Source organism: Haliotis rufescens, unplaced genomic scaffold, assembly GCF_023055435.1.
Source record: "Haliotis rufescens isolate VD_foot unplaced genomic scaffold, xgHalRufe1.0.p SCAF_24, whole genome shotgun sequence".
NCBI classification, from domain to species: domain Eukaryota; kingdom Metazoa; phylum Mollusca; class Gastropoda; order Lepetellida; family Haliotidae; genus Haliotis; species Haliotis rufescens.
The window spans coordinates 6,677,777-6,695,320 of NW_025963935.1; the positions used below are offsets into that span (position 1 = coordinate 6,677,777).

General features: G+C 36.9%; 1 protein-coding gene across 1 annotated transcript in view; it reads right to left on the reverse strand.

Annotated features, from left to right (window-relative positions):
- The window catches only part of LOC124113526 (ribitol-5-phosphate transferase FKTN-like), a 32,996-nt gene extending 19,338 nt beyond the window's left edge, over positions 1-13,658 (reverse strand). The window contains exons 1-3 of the mRNA XM_048402093.1: positions 13,397-13,658; positions 7,424-7,498; positions 514-690 (exon numbers count right to left, since the gene is read on the reverse strand). Of these exons, the coding sequence (XP_048258050.1) occupies positions 514-690; positions 7,424-7,498; positions 13,397-13,507 (363 nt within the window). The 5' untranslated portion in view covers positions 13,508-13,658. The remainder of the gene's footprint in view (positions 1-513; positions 691-7,423; positions 7,499-13,396) is intronic.
- Between the last annotated feature and the right edge of the window lie 3,886 nt (positions 13,659-17,544).

Sequence of the window (17,544 nt, forward strand, 5' to 3'; positions counted from 1 at the left end):
CCCTAGTATGGTGGCCTGACTTTGGTTGCTGGCGATCTATAACCCTTTTTTTATTTTGTGTTGAACAATAACTTCTTTTTTAAATGCTCTCAACTACTTTTAAATCGAAACTGTGATTGTTATTGCCTTGCCCAACGACGATACATATATATATATATATATAGTTCTCATCACGATATGACTGAAATATTGATGTGACGTTAACGTTTTACTCCCTCACTCAATTTATCATGAATACATTATTATGTGATCAAGATTGGTATTGAAAGATCACCTGAGTATGAGAAGGTATGCCCGTAATTTATGACAGGGGGAATAGTAAATTCGGCAAGATACTTCAACGTAGATATACCAGACGACATGATAGCCAATTACCCTCTTGGCTTGAACCATTTTGATGAGCTACGAAGGCTCTGGTGTCCAATTTGACAATTTACATGGGCAGGTAATATTGATGGAGAAAAGTGTCTTTGCCCTGAGTTAATTTTGCAGTGTGTTATGGTTTTAACATACCCCTTTGTCCCAGTCTGCTCCGAACACCCCCAGTGAGATGACATCTCCGGCCGAGCACAGGATACAGGGAGGTTCCGACTCATTGGCAGACAACAGGTGATGCAGTACGGATGGTTCGATGACAAATATAGGAATACCATGATGTAAGCACTTCCTGGCGAATGTGTTGAGTAGTTCCTGTTTTAATAAATTGATGAAACTCAATCATAGAGTAAGAAAAAACGACGTTACAAACTTTGTCTCTGTATGTCAACTTGTTGCAAACTAAAGCAATAGAATCATTGACTTTCTTCTTTGCTTTAATAGTGTAATATGGCCATCTTGAAGGCTTTTTTTCTTTTGTTTGTTTTTGTTTGCTTTTATTACCATGGATACTAACCTCACTTTTACAACAAACCATCCATGTGCACGTGGTCAAGGACTTCTGATTTTGAATGTATTTTTCACATAAGAGCATACTAAATAATATCCTTCATAAGACTTTCAATTTCAATCTTAACAAGAACTAAAACTAAAGTTTCTAAAGACCATCCAAACAGACTCCACAGATGGGGCTATCTGCACAACTAATTTGGAATAACCATTTTCTGCAAAGTACAATATTATCAAAATTCATGAACGCCAATTCTTTCATCTTGTTTTGCACAGGTAACTTACACATATCAGCAAACATAGCCGTAAAATTAGGAGTGTTGTGAAATGTATATGGCAAAGTAACTTTACTGTTATTCAAAACCTGATAAAACATTCTAGACCTAATTTCTTTGTATCATTTCCCCTCAATTTCCGTCAGCTATCAAGATCTAAGTCAGGTCTTCTTGGTCTATGGATATAACATATTACAACCAACTGCCCTTTGGATAGATCTTATTGTAGAACTTGCAGTTCGTGTTTACTCATTACATTACCACCATCATAATATATATTCCTGACGAAAATAACACCCACTTTAACCCAGCTTTCATTATAAAAAGTTTTTTCCATTCAATTCAATTCTTTATTCATGCACATGTGTAGGCCAGCAGCCCATGGTACAATATTTGGTGCATCATTAACATTTATAGGCTTAGTGTTTGGAGTCTAACATTCATAGCATGGTATATAAAAGTTGCAACATTTCTAATAACAGTTTCATTGCTTACCGACATAAGCATATTGAATTTAGCAAGAGTAGGATGTACAAAATACTTCTGTGGTAAATACTGAAGACGAAGTTCATGATAAGCGTTACAAATTAATAAAAAATGATATTCATTCTCGACATATCTTTGGTTGCAACTATTGCACAATCTCTGCTCTCGTGGATTATTAACGTATCTACCAGTCTCAATGTGGAGATTGTGGGAGCTACAGTGAAACTGGGCTAGTGCAACACGAAATTTGTTGATAGTGATAACAGACAAATACAATTCTAGACTAAATGAATTTTTGAAAAGTGTATAATGGAACACTTTAGAACTATTTGCTAAAGACCAATGCCAATCCTGTTCGTAAGCAAATTTTAACCGATCTTCACATTCGGAAATAAAGGATTCGGGGCAAATAACATGTTGGTTCTCCCATATATATCCAAATCCAAGGCTGTATAAAAGAGTTTTGACTTTTGTAGCCCAATTAGTTTTACCATTTTTGGCTAGCTGAAATAACATATCATAACTTTTCTTAGGATATCGTAAATTGGGAAGGACATGAGTTTATACCAATATTTTATACAGCGTTTATACGCAGAAATGTACAGTGGGTATCTTCCACACTCTCCTCGCACAACATGATTTGGAGTAGACGTTTTAACACCTAGCAGACGTTTACAAGCAAGTACATGGATACTTTCTATTTCTGTACAATTTTCATGGATACTAACCTCACTTTTACAACAAACCATCCATGTGCACGTGGTCAAGGACTTCTAATTTTGAATGTATTTTTCACACGAGAGCATACTAAATAATATCCTTCATAAGACTTTCAATTTCAATGTTAACAAGAACTATCTCAATCTAACATTCTTAGTTGATCTTATCATATGATTTGGAAATGAACCATTTCACATTTAAGTTAAAAAAGTCATACACATTATCTGATGATCCATACATGTACATAAAAGTCTCTAAAGACCATCCAAACAGACTCCACAGATGGGGCTATCTGCGAAACTAATTTGGAATAACCATTTTCTGCAAAGTACAATATTATCAAAATTCGTGAACGCCAATTCTTTCATCTTGTTTTGCACAGGTAACTTACACATATCAGCAAACATAGCCGTAAAATTAGGAGTGTTGTGAAATGTATATGGCAAAGTAACTTTACTGTTATTCAAAGCCTGATAACACATTCTAGACCTAATTTCTTTGTATCATTTCCCCTCAATTTCTGTCAGCTATCAAGATCTAAGTCAGGTCTTCTTGGTCTATGGATATAACATATTACAACCAACTGCCCTTTGGATAGATCTTATTGTAGAACTTGCAGTTCGTGTTTACTCATTACATTACCACCATCATAATATATATTTCTGACGAAAATAACACCTGTTTTAACCCAGCTTTCATTATAAAAAGTTTTTCCATTCACAATAACCAAATTATCATTCCATAAAATTTGGCTTAATTTATAATCTTTGTCAACAGTATTCTTCCATGAATTCAACAAATATTCATGAAATGATGGAACCAATACCTGAAGTTTAATCCCCCTTCTCGATTGAAAGGCAAATCAAGAATAATTTTCAAACAACCTTTTGTGGAAAAAGATCTTGGAATCCATGCAAGACAAAGGGATTTACACATATTATCAAATCTAAATACTGATGCTTCTCCATTATCACTTGAGTTTATTAAAGTAGTTACTTTAACCTTTTCTCGTTTATAATTCCAAATAGACTTAAGTGAATCAGCATTAATTTCCTGTCTTATTGAGTATAGTACTTGCATCCTACTACTTCGATATATTAATCAAGAGCAGCCTTTTCCTTTAGAAAGTAAAGTCCTGGATATATTGTTAGATTTCTAAATTTGTGGTCTTACATTTTCTGCAGCCAAGATATTATTATTTCGAAACAGTTAAATACTGAGACACTTAACTCCTTTAAATACTACTTCCACTAATACATGTTCCTTGTGGGAGATTCTGAATTAGCATGGTACTACTTTTCGGGGGATTGATTTTGAAACCAGTTACCTTTTGAGTTTGATTATAATATTCAAAAGCTTTTTCCACTGATTTGATATATCAAAGAGTTAAGTTGGTATCGTCAGCAAAATAGATCCTTTTATTTCTTTATTACCTATACAAATTCCTCGTATATCATTACTGTTCGATAATTTTATATTGAAGGCTTCTAATCATGTAATAAAAATATATCGGCTTAAGGGACAGCCTTGCCTAACTCCTACAAATGAAATAATCCATTGTGTAGATCTACCTTTATTAATAACACAACTTCCTGGGGAATTATAACAAATAGAAAACCAAATTACACATCTTTGGTCCAAAATTGAACTTTTCAAAACATTTTTCCCTGAAATGAAAAAGCCTTTGGAAAATCTGAAGACACAATAAAACCTTCATCTGAATCATCATGCATTTCCAACAGATCTGACAAACATCTAATAGCCTCCCTGATATATCTGCCTTTAATAAACCCAATTTGAGAGGATGAACTGGCAAGAGATACTTTAGTCTATTTGTAACAGCTTTGCAATTATTGTATAATATACATGTAACAATGTAATTGGTCGCTTGCTTTCAATCATTGAAGTGTCTTTTCCGTGTTTATCTAAAAGTGCAATAATTCCTCTTTTTGAGATATTGTTAACTTACATGTTTGAAAGAAATGGTTGACATAATTCAAGAATGGCTTTTAGAGATTTCCACAAAATATTGAGAAAGCGCTACAGACGCGCCGTGACATCCTGTGGTCTTGTTACTTTTAATGTTACACAATGAATGTCTTAAATCATTTTCTGTGAGATTTCCTTTTGCACCTCAGTCAGTTTCAAATTCAGTTTCTGTTGTGAATATTGATTTTTATAGAATATATGAAGTTCGTGGAGCCTTCAATTTCATCAACTTTTGAGTTTTAATTTGTGTCATCTTTTATATATTATTTTTACTCTTTTCACCTTCCTCAAATCAATTACTTCTGGTTCTAATAAAAGAACCTTTTGCCTTTTTATAAATATATCTTTCGATTCATTTTAGGCTTTCACATATAAATATTGCTGCTGTAGTGTTTCATCTTTACTCACACCAGTTCGGTGTCAAGAACTGACAGTTGTTTAGTCACTTCTCTTCCCTTCCAATGTCTAGCTTTTATTTTCTCTTCAGAATAAGTCATTGAAATTGGCATTATTTTATACATTATCCATTCCCAATCTGGAACAAGGAGAATAACTCTGCTTCCACTATATCATGTTTACCCAAACAAAGGTTGTTGTAACTTCAAAAAGGGCGAAATTATTAAATTTTAATAATCGGTCTCTGCCTCGTTTTTTGGTTAAGACAATGGAAGAGTAGATTAAATCCGAGCTGATTCTCCAGAACCTCATTTTCTTGTCTGGTTAATCGATTTTCTATTGCTGCAAGTTTTTCTTCAGTAGATCTAGAGTTGACGCCTGTTCGAGGCGGACCTGTGTTCTGATTTCAGTTATGGCATTATTCGTTGTACTCGTGGGACATCAATTTTCTGTTTTTCTGTATGTCCAGGACCCTTGTTTTCAGTGTAATATTGTCAGAGCTAGTGTCTGGGTCATGCTTGTCCTCTTTTATAGTTCCAGTTGTCTCTGTTCATCAGTTTTTTTCGGAGTACTGGTCTGATTACCAGGGGGATCACGTAGTTTGTGGCTGTGCTCCCCCATTATTTGGCTTAGTTTTGAACTTATATTACCGGCCCGTGGCGCGCCCTGTTTTCAGACCCTGCACAATCTGCGGGTCTTACGCCATCTTGAAAGCTGGTTACCAGTGTCAACGTTATAAGGGTGTTGCTGCTCACACAGTCTCGCACTTACATTTAATGAATCTAATGTGAGATAAAAACTATATACTGCCCAGGGACATGACTATTGCTGAAATTACTCAATCGTATTGACTGGCCAGTACTCGCAAATTGTACCATTTTTTTAATTCTTTGTGAAGCTGCCTTTATCAACACAGTTACGAAAACGATGTCTTCATTCCAATATTTTGAGAAACTGTTTGCCTGATGTCTTAATCCTTCTGGTGGCGCTGGGTAACACAAGCACTCGTCTGAGGCTCCGCCAAATGGTGTCTCTTATCATGATGGTGGGGTTTTCAGCACGAAATCATTGACGTCCATGAGCATCGGTCTACGCAATTGGGATACGATAACATGCATCAACCTAAGTGCTTGTTTCTTTGAGACTCTTGACACATTTGAATAATTTCTACACAGCACACTGTCGTAATATCGTGAGAATATGTGATCCCCTTCGATGTATGAGTAAAAGTTTGTAATAATGAACTTAATTTAATATTTGTGTTTGGGTGATGTACCCATTCGTCAATAGCGTTTGCTAAACAAGGCATATATAATTATATAAGCCCTTTATATCAAACACTTTCAGTGAGCAACGTTACCTAGCTTAGTGTAAGGCTAACCTAACCAAGTGAGTATTTTTAAAAAGCAGCAAAGCACTATTAAATTGAGCTGAATATCATATACTGAACCGCAAAAGAAACGTCACCCCATGTAACATTGCATGAAAAGTTGTCATTTAAATATCTGGGTTATGTCAAAGCCTCTAAAGGTTAACATTACCTTGTCTGGAGAAATGAAATTTGATGATAAAAAACAAAGTAGATGACAATACAACCGATCGCCCAAATGCATCACGGCAACAGCCATGGTAACCCGACACACGTGAGTTCCGTGCAAATTGAAATGCACATGCATTTGCCCAGCAACGGTACCAGACCACCAACACTACAGATGACAGACCACGTAGTGGTAGACCTAGGGTCACTAACCGACGTCATTATCGTCAGATTGTGCGACAGCATCTTCAAGATCTCTTTGTTACTGCTGTGGAAACTGTTCGACAGACCATGGGGACATACCAGCGCCACATTAGTGCGCCGACGATTGACGAGCAGAGGGTCGACCCTGTGGTCTTTCAGAACATCGCTCCAGGGAGAGGCAATGGTGTCACAGCAGCTCTATACATTGATCAAGTCTTGAGACGACACGCCGTACCAGCATGATAACGCCCGTGCGCACACTGCGAGAGTAGCAAGAGTCTCCCTCCAGCAGATAGTAACGGAACCATGCATTGGCATGCCCTCAGTCCCCATTAAAACCAATTGAGCACATGTGGGACGAGATTCAAAGACGGCTGAATGATGTCCGACCAAGGCCGACACCTGCAGCTGAACTGCGTCAGGCGTTCCTCAGAGTGGTGGCTCAAGTGCCTTTAGGCCTTCATCAACCGCCTCATCCATTCCATGTATCGAAGTTACACGGCAGTCATTCATGGCAGACACACGAGATACTGACTTGTGATGCCATTTACTCAGAGACTAGTGTTGTGTTTCACTTTAAGAATATTTGACACTTTAATTTCAACCTTGATGATCAGCTTTGCCAAGTTTCATTAAGTGAGAAGATCCTGGCTGTAAATTGTCTTTGTAATTTATCCTATTGATCTCAGACGTCAGTATAATATGAATGTATTGTTATTATTTAGTTTTTATGTTAACGCAATTCACAAAACTGTGACAAATACTGGAAATCCTTGAGTGCTAATGTATTTATCGCTGTTGCCACATATTTGAGCCATTGTGTTGCCTTTTGTGATTGTAAGGCTAATCATGTCTATTCAGTATAATTTGTGTATTGTTCATTGATCTTGTGTGTTTTTTTACTGATTAGACAATGTAGTTCTATACGTACCAATTTCTGCGTGTCACCTTGGGAATCAGCACGAAATGGCAACCGGGGACTCGTCCGGGATTTGAACTCAAATTGCTGAAAAGAAAACATTTTCAGTTGGAAATTTGTCAGTGTTCAGTGTATCTTCATATCATTGGAAGGGGTTATTGTGGAATGTGTAACTACAACATGGAGATAAAGCTTGAGACATTTTTTTAAGTCTCCAAGCGAGGACCAAATCAGGTCAGCTTCAGCCAAGACTAGAGGTCAGTGGGATATGATACATATATTATTATTTCATTGTTATTGTAACAAAGCTTTATGTAAAAAGCTCGGAGTGGCAGCTTCTGAAATTGTATGATATTGAGCTTTTGCCGTGCAGTGGTCAAAGGCGAGTGCAGTTGATCATTTCCATTCCATACACCAAAGACTCGTATACAGATGTTGGTAGATTCTCTCAAGTGCTTGCTTGTATGGATGGCACACTCATACCAATATTGTGACTCACAGAATGAGAAAAAAGAAGCGTTCAAGCGGTCTATGATGCTAAACTAAAAAACATAAAAATAATAATGATACCATAAGCACTGATTGATTTGGACACGATGACATGCATCAACCAAGTCAGCAAGCCTGACCGCCTGATCCCGTTAGTTTCCTCTTACGACAAGCATAGTCACCGTGTATGACAAGCATTGGTTGCTGAAGACCTATTCTACCCGGATCTTCACGGGTCTATACATCAAGTATAAATGAATCCGTGTTATACAAACAAATATTGACACATCTCATTTTAACTCTCATGGTACACTCCTTGTTTACTGCATTAATGATTCTGACAATGACCAGTGGTGCCACGTCTATAACCAATCATCATTAATTTTCAATCATAAGCAGATATTATAGTTTGTCTGCCGATGCTACCAATGGGCAAAAGCGGTCTCAAGGTGTTGTTATCAAAATCTGTTGCTCTATTATTGATTATATTATTTTCGTTACCACCAATAAATGAAAACAGAAACAAAATGGTGAATATTTCATGTGTCTGTTGACACAATAACAAGTTGTACAAACACACTTGTAAATAACGAACCATGTATTGTCTTACAATTGCAGTTCCATGCATAAATAACATATACGAACGATTTAGATCGTATGTTCATTTGGAAAATCTAACTTTGAAGAACGGAAGATCCGGGGTTCGATCCCCGGCCGCGTCATACCAACAGACATTGAAAGATGGTGCTTGTTGTTACCCTGTCTGGCGCTCGGCACTAAGGGGCTAAAACAGGGACCGGTCAGGTCGGAGTCAGTATACTGTGTCAGAGTATTCATGTTAAACTACGGCATTGTATCTCAGTATGCTAGCACTATAAATCGGCATCATTTCGGACGAGTACAAGCAGCCACACACGCAAATGGTGCATGCACGTTGCTATATATAAAGTGCAATAAACTCAATTTCATCTCACATCACCTAAGAAACAGACAACGAATGGGAGTTATTTATCATATAATATAACACTTGAGGGAGAATAAACCATGGGTTAGTTCCCAGCTAGCTCAAAATATCATTTTTCAGCTCAAATGCATTCAGCTGTCACGCAGGTGTTAATTGGCTGAAAAATGGGGGGTTGTAATATAGTCTGTTCCATCTCCTGACAGAAGACATAGTTTGTATGAAAAAATGATAAATGTCTGTTACAAAATGTATAAAGACACATAAAAACAAATGACACATTAAAGGTCAGGAACTCCGTGGGAAGCAGCTTCTAGATAACACTTGGTATATTCTTGTACAGTATATAACTGGAATCACTTCTTCTCTGGCACGCTTCTTCATGTTGCTTATGAAGGCCTTAATGTCTACTTTTGACCGGTCTGCATAACGGTTGTAGAGGTTTTTAAACTTATCTAGTATATCTGCAACGTCATTCTTCGGGTCCAGCGTGGCTGGACATCCAGTGGTATGATGTACACATCTCCAATATGTCGTGTCTTTGTGGCTGATTTCTTTTGTATTGATAGTCAGCATGAGCCAATATCCTACCACCCTTAGTGTTAGGAATATACTGGACTTTCACTCGAGCGTTTGCCATAATGGTTCGGACCTACACTTACTTACTTACTTACTTTGGAGATTTAACGTGCGCTTTCCGACTGATGCGTATTTCGCACACGGGCCCGACCAGGCCATTTAATGTGTTTCCGAAAGGGGCGAAAGTGGTGTGTGATTCCCAAGAGAGGGCTTTGGGGGTTGCTTATATAGAATTTGGGAATTTTGAGATTTGGAATAGATGCCGAGGGGGTTGGGGAGTAGAACTAAGGGAGCTGAGTATGGTGGATGTTTGTTTGTTTATGTGATTTTGATTTGGTAGATTATAGTGTTTTTAGATGCGTTTTATTAGTTCCGTTTTTATTAAGAATATGCCTAAGGCCTTGAAGTTTTCTAGTTTATTTTGTGGGTTTAGTATAGCTTCTAGAGTGAGAGCCTTGTTTAGATTGAGGGTGGTTTGTAATACAGTTCGATGTGTTAGGTAATGTGTGCAGTGAATGAGTGCGTGTTCTGGGGTTTCTAGTTGTTTGCAGTGTGGGCAGTTATCTGTAGTGTGTTTTTTTATTTTTTTTAGGTGGTTATTTAGGTTGGTGTGTCCTGTTTGGAGTTTAGTGATTACTCTGTCAATTTTTTGGATGGATGGAGAATTTTTGGTTTGGTTAGTGGTTTGCTGAGTACTTTTTTGATTTGGCTATTTGAGTTTAGATATAGGTTATGCCATTTTTTGGTGATTTTTTGCTTGTTTACGCTTTTAATTTCTGATTTTGAGATGGGTAAGTTTAAGCTTATTTCTGGGATTTTGAGGGATAGTTTGGCTGCCTTATCGGCGTTTTCATTACCGTATATTCCTACGTGGGCGGGTATCCACAAGAAGGTTATTTGTTTGCCTGTCTTAGTTAGGTCGTTGGAGCTTTTAAGTATTAGATTTATTAATTTAGGTCGGTTTTGGGTATTTTTGTTTTGGATGGCTTGCAGTCCACTTAGGGAGTCGGTAAGTATTAGGATTTTTTTGGTGGTTTTTGGATTCTTGATTATGGAGGGCTGAGGCCATGCCCATTAGTTCTGCCGTGAATATTGATTGGTTGTTTGGGAGTCGGAAGGATTGTGTGGTTTTAGTTGGTTGTGTGGTATGGACTCCGAAACCTGTGTGTTTGGAGTTCGGATCTGAAGATCCGTCCGTGTAAATGTGACACCAATTTGGCCAACTTTCGTGTATGTATGCTAGTGTGGTGGTTTTAGCTATGTTTGCATCGGTTTGTTTATTTATTTGGCTAGCTAGTGTTGTGTCTATTTTGGGTATTTTGAGTTTAGGGGTGAATATATTTGATTGTTTGCAGTTTTGTTTAAGATTTTTAATTTGGTGTTCATTTAGGTAGTTTGTTATTCTTTGGGATATGGGGGTAAGTAAGGGGTGTTTACGAGCTAGAGCTTTGTTTTTGGGGCTGATATTTTGGTTTATTAAGTTTTGGATGAGAGGGTTTGATTGGGACGCGGCCTAGAAATTTATGCTGAGCTGTTCCCTGCGTTGACTTAGTGGCATTTCTCCTGTTCCTTCCTGAAGTGAGGTGTAGGAGGTGCCATGTTTGGTGAGTGTAATTAGCTTGAGAGCCTGATATTGTATTGTGTCAAGTTTTTTAGATAGAGAGTTGTTTAGGGTGTTGTATATGGCACAGCCGTAGTCTAATTTTGATCTAATTAGTGATATGTAGAGTGAGAGGAGGGTATCTTTGGAGGCTCCCCAGTTAGAGCCAGTAAGGCATCTTAGGGTGTTTAGGTCTTTACTGCATTTAGTTGTTAGGTTTTGGATGTGAGCATCCCAGGTGAGATGTTCATCGAAAATAAGTCCTAATAATTTGGTTTGTTTTTGAAATTTGATTGTTTGGTTGTTGAGCTGGAGGATTGGGGAGGCGGGTTTCATGTTTTTATGTTTGAATACTATTCCTGTTGTTTTTTCTGAGTTAAGGGAGGACCCCCATTTGTCAGCCCATTGTTGTATTTTATTAAGAGATTTTTGGAGTAAATGTTGTGCCATTTTAATGCTTTTAGTGCGGATCCAGAGAGCTCCATCATCCGCGAATTTTCATGTGTTTACTTTAACTTCATGTTGATATACCTAGTCACTTTAAGTAAGTTGATACTAACCACAACACAACTAGGTGATGAGTGTTCACTCAAAATTCAAGTGTCATGTGCTCTAATAACAACACAATATTCGATTGGTAATCAAAACTTTTCTCGGTGACGGGTGTTCACTCAAAATTCAAGTGTCAGGTGCACTAATAACAACACAATACTCGATTTGTAATCAAAACTTTTCTCGGTGACAGGTGTTCACTCAAAATGCAACTGTCAAATGCTGTCTTCAGCTTCTAAACTTAAAAACTGACTAGCGTTCATCCGTCAGGAACTGACTATAATCCAATAGCCCTAATCCCCTCAATTCTCCCGAATTTCAGTTTTGAGCTAACTGGGAAGACCCCCAACCCAGCCCTGATTAGTTTATTGTCCCTGCAGTGTTTTATTGTACGATAAACACGACCACGAGTCGTTTATTTCTTATATGAGATGTCAACATAATGTAAGCCTCTCTAAGGACGTTGATAAAATGCACAAGCTATAAAAAAAAAAAATATTTACCCTAATTTTAAAAAAAGATGACTCCCTGAATAAAATCAACAGGAGGGTAAAGGTCGGTATTTTCCGCATATTTTCACAATCCTCGCGTCGATTTTCTGTACCATTTCTCCAAATACCGATTCTCGTATATCTTCCTCGTTTACGTGCGTCTATGGAGAACAACTCATAAGACATTTCCCACTCAAAACTAACGTCATCCAATTTACGACGTCATCAATTTTCGCCAAAGATAATGTCCTGATAGAACAATTTTATCGGGAAATAAACCACACTTTGATCTTGATTGTTTATTTCGATTGATCGCGTATGTGTACATGAAGCACAAGACGTTAAAATGGCCGACTCATGACGGGAGAGATCCCCGACGTTGTTTGTGGACCTATGGCGGTAAACTTTATCAGTCATCGTTGATCAATGGATCCATCTTTGAAAGGGGAGTATAATGATCTGTCAAATAGCTTTAAGAATTGATTTTCACTTTGTGTGAGATCATTGGAATAAGAACCTTTATAGAGAGATGGTCCAGCTATGGAAGTCGGAACTTGCGACGACATAAATACAATGGCTCTCACCCTGAGTTGGTTTAAACATATTTTTATTTCAAAAGAAATCTGGTTCGGTAAACAAGCAAAACTTGCTTATGTAAATATCTCTCCAGGTAATAACTTTACAACAGCTGGTTACATATAGGATTATATGTAAGATAGTGCTAAACATAAACATACTAAATGCACAAATGAAATATATGAAGCCAATACCAGTGGTGTCTGTGAAATAAGATAATGCAGTTTTCCATTACTACATACATAAAATGAAGCTACTCGAATCTTTTGCTTTTGACAATGAAATCGTGAACTGATTTAAGAATACTCTGAATTCAATATTATAGGGTCGAAATGATCAGAAACAACGTTTCTGAATCTGTTCGTGGAATGGAATTCCTAGGGGTTCCCCATGAATGTGTAAGTAGTGTGTCAGTGTTTAAGTCATTTACCGCTGTCTCGTGAAAAACGTATGAACGCCAAATTGTGTCGTCAATATATGTATTAACTTCAATTTCGATTTCACGTGACCCACCTCTCGCCCAATGCAAAAGCCGGATAAAGAGTAAACTTCACATTAAAAAACTAAATATCCGTACGTAGCAAAAGACATGAGTTATTAGGGTTTATTTTGTGAAACAGGTATTGAAAGTAAGTGTTCACTCTCCCAGTGCTCTTGAGATTAGGAACAAATACATGTTTTTAATAATAATAAAAAAAACATTACAAGGTCGACAATGAGCCCATGGTATGTCTTACCTGTATGTGATGCTTTCTAGACGTGAAGTAAAAACAGACACAGCCAAGGAACAGCACAGTAATGCTGATGCATGATTTACGATTCTGGTAGCATCCGCTAAACCAACGCATTCTAAAATTTCCAAAACGCACCCTTAAGACAAAAAGTTCTTCTTATAATGTAATGTTGAATGGGTATATGACTCCAATAAAGCTGTTCGGTTCTTCGTGTATGAGGAAAGCAACACAAACTGGATGAAGAAATCATCAGTCGTGTAAACTTACAACGTCAGCTGCAGAGAATAATCAGTCTCGCGTATCTCTAACCCTTACCCTATACGGAAATTAAATCAATGATACGGGGTACAGCTGTTGCAGATAGTACGATCTATTAGTTGAAACAAATTGTTGTCTATCCAGAGGCGACTGCTGTCGCTCTATATATTACATTCTGTTAGATAGATATTCTTTATTCTTTATTTCCTCCAGATATTGAAGATACATATCATATATGATATTATGTATAATTACAGAGCTGTACAGTAGTACAATTTAACAATATTATGAGAAATGATAACTACAAAATGCAGGACAATCAAGTATTCTTATAACTGTTTTGTAACAGATACAGCCATTTCCTATCTTGACACGATAACCATAAGTTCACCCCATAGACTTTGAGATAAAGAGCTAACACACTCAGGCATACCGCCAAGTAGTACAGACAGGATTATATCATCGTCCTCACTACATAGTCTTGCAAATGTTGAGACATCTATTACATCACAAATGATTTCAAATAGTTAATTTCTGTCATTCATATTCAATGTACAATACAAAAAGACATGCTTGATAATATCATTAGCTACAATTCTAAACCGACATTCCCTAGATTCTATATTTAGGCATCCCAGTGGTACAATATGAGACAGGTTTGGGAACTGTTCAGGACGTTCAAGTGCAAGCAGCCAGAGTCTGTGTTCTTTTTCATTACGTAGCGAAACATATATATTTAAGTTAAGTCTAGATAGCAGCTTAGAGCATACAGCTTCCTGGTCTGCCAGAAACAGCATCCACATTTGATGTCAACACAGGCCGTTCACTTGACTAATAGAAATTAATTTCAGTTGACTGATATCACATAGCCCTCAATGCAGACAAACCTAATCTCAAAATAAAAATAAATATCTTGACAATATCAAGAGATGATACCGAGATATATTTAATTTCGATTTTATTTTTGCCTACGGAAGCCTTTTAGGGCCATTTGCTCTTTATTTGTTTCGATTCGATCTTGAAATTTCAAGATACCAAGTTGAAATTTCAAGATACTAAGTGATTATATTGAAATTTAAACTAAGTATGTATCTTGAAAATTCAAGTTAGTATCTTGAAATTTCAACGTAGCATCTTAAAATTTCAACGTAGCAACTTGAAATTTCAATTGAGTATCTTGAAATTTCAACTTAGTATGTATCTTGAAAATTCAAGTTAGTATCTTGAAATTTCAACGTAGCATCTTAAAATTTCAACGAAGCAACTTGAAATTTCAATTGACAATCTTGAAATTTCAACTTAGTATGTATCTTGAAATTTCAACTTATTATCTTGAAATAAACGTGAAACTAAATAAACTTGAAATTTCAAGAAAAGAAGAAGAAAACAAATGGCCCTAAAAACAGGGCTAGAAACTTATAGTTTTAGTCCACTGGTCCTCATAATGATAACAAATGACCAAACCCTGATACCTCAACTATTGGGCATTTTGGCAAGGACTACATGACTTATAACAATTTCTGACGCTGCCAAAAGCTTCCGTACTTGCCTGTACTGTGCAATAGTTTATGTGAGATCGGAGCGCCCAGGGGGTACAGGCAACAAAAGCGCTTGCATGTATGGTCAAGTAGCTCTACAGTAACATCTTTTGTAATAACATCATCATCATCATCATCAGGGCTAAAAAAGGTCTGGTAACAACTACCTCGTTAAATCAGTCACAGTAGAAGCGCGCCGTCATGTTGCAATATTGTCTGGTCAAGACTCGATCGTTTGAAGGCCGCGACATGGCAGGGGAACTGTTTTGCGGCCATAGGCAAGAGACAAAGACCTACGTGTTCATGCAGGTGCTACAGGTAGATCAGGACATGCTTACCTTTATCGCCCATTGGATTCTGTTGATAAATTAATATTTTTTTTCAACGCTTGTTTGTTTGTTGTTTAACGCTGCGTTCAGCAATATTCAGCTATATGACGGAGATCTGCAAATAATCGAGTCTGGACCAGACAATCCAGTGATTGACATCATGAGCATCAATCATCGCCATTGTTTTGTTTGTGGAGGTGATGTTTATGCTAGTATAACGAGTCAATATCAACTTGACAATTCTCTGGCGTTACGAGCCTCTCCTTCTGATCTTGGAGTATATTCCCGGCGGAGATCTGCGCAACTACCTGCGCAGACACCACCCTGCCTACGACAAGACCTTGTAGAGTCCCCTCAGTGTGCAGGGGAGCCCCCTAGCGGTAGAGGAAATGGTCAAAGGTGAAGAAGACGGGGAGCTGACCGCCAAGGATCTACTGTCCTTTCCTTTGCAGACAGCTCGAGGAATGCAGCACCTGGACGCTAACTGTGTAGGTTTGTTATAGTGTTACCTTACCGAATAATTGTCTAACCAGGGAATATGTATAACAGGGGAATAAATCTCATCAAGGAATATGTATAACTAGGGAATATGTATAACTAGGGAATATGTATAATCAGGGGAAGTGTATAACTAGGGAATATTATAATCAGGGAATATGTATAACTAGGGAAAAGTATAATCAGGGAATATGTGTAATCAGGGATTATGTATAACTTAGGGGATATGTATAACTAGGGAATATCTTTAACTAGAGAATATGTATAAACAGGGAATATGTATAACTATGGAAAAGTATAATCAGGGAATATGTGTAATCAGGGAATATGTATATCTAGGGAATATGTCTAATCAGGGAATATGTATAACTAGGGAATATGTAAAAACTAGAGAATATGTATACTCAAGGAATATGTATTTTAGAGAATATGTCTAACTAGGGAATATGTATAACTAGGGAATATGTATAACTAGGGAATATGTATAATCAGGGAATGTGTATAACTAGGGAATATTATAATCAGGGAATATGTATAACTAGGGAAAAGTATAATCAGGGAATATGTATAAACAGGGAATATGTATAACTAGGGAAAAGTATAATCAGGGAATATGTCTAATCAGGGAATATGTATAACTAGGGAATATGTAAAACTAGAGAATATATAAAACTAGAGAATATGTATACTCAAGGAATATGTATTTTAGGGAATATGTATGACTAGGGAATATGTCTAACTAGGGAATATGTACAATCAGGGAATATGCACAACTAGTGAATATGTATAATCAGGGAGCATGGGTAACGAGTGAATATGTATGATCAGGGAGTATGTGTAACTAAGGAATATGTATAATAAGTGTTTATGTATGATCAGCGAAGAAATCTAATCAGGAATTATGTACAATCAGGAAATATGTACAACTAGGGAATATGTATAACTAGGAAATATGTATAACTAGGGAGTATGCATAATCAGGGAATATATATTATCAGACAATATGTATTACTAGGGAATATGTATAATCAGGGAATATTTCTTACTAAGAAATGTGTCTAACTAGGGAATATGTACTATCAGGGAATATGTATAACTAGTGAATATGCATAACTAGGGAATATTTATAACCAGGGAACATATATGACTAGGGAATATGTCTAACCAAGGAATGTGCCTAATCATTGAATATGTCTTACTAGGGAATATGTATGATCAGGAAATATGTCTTACTAGGAAATATGTATGATCAGGAAATATGTCTTACTAGGAAATATGTATGATCAGGAAATATGTCTAACTAGGGAATATGTATAATCAGGAAATTTGTATAACTAGGGAATATGTGTAATCAGGGAATAATATGTCTAATCAGGAAATATGTTATATGAAATGTGCAGAGAATATATATAATCCCAGAATATACATAATCCCAAGTGATCGTAACGTGATTGCAGTGATATCTCGGGATCATCCCATGGCGACCAGGGACCGTAGTCATAAAGACTCTTGGATTTGTCTTAATTCT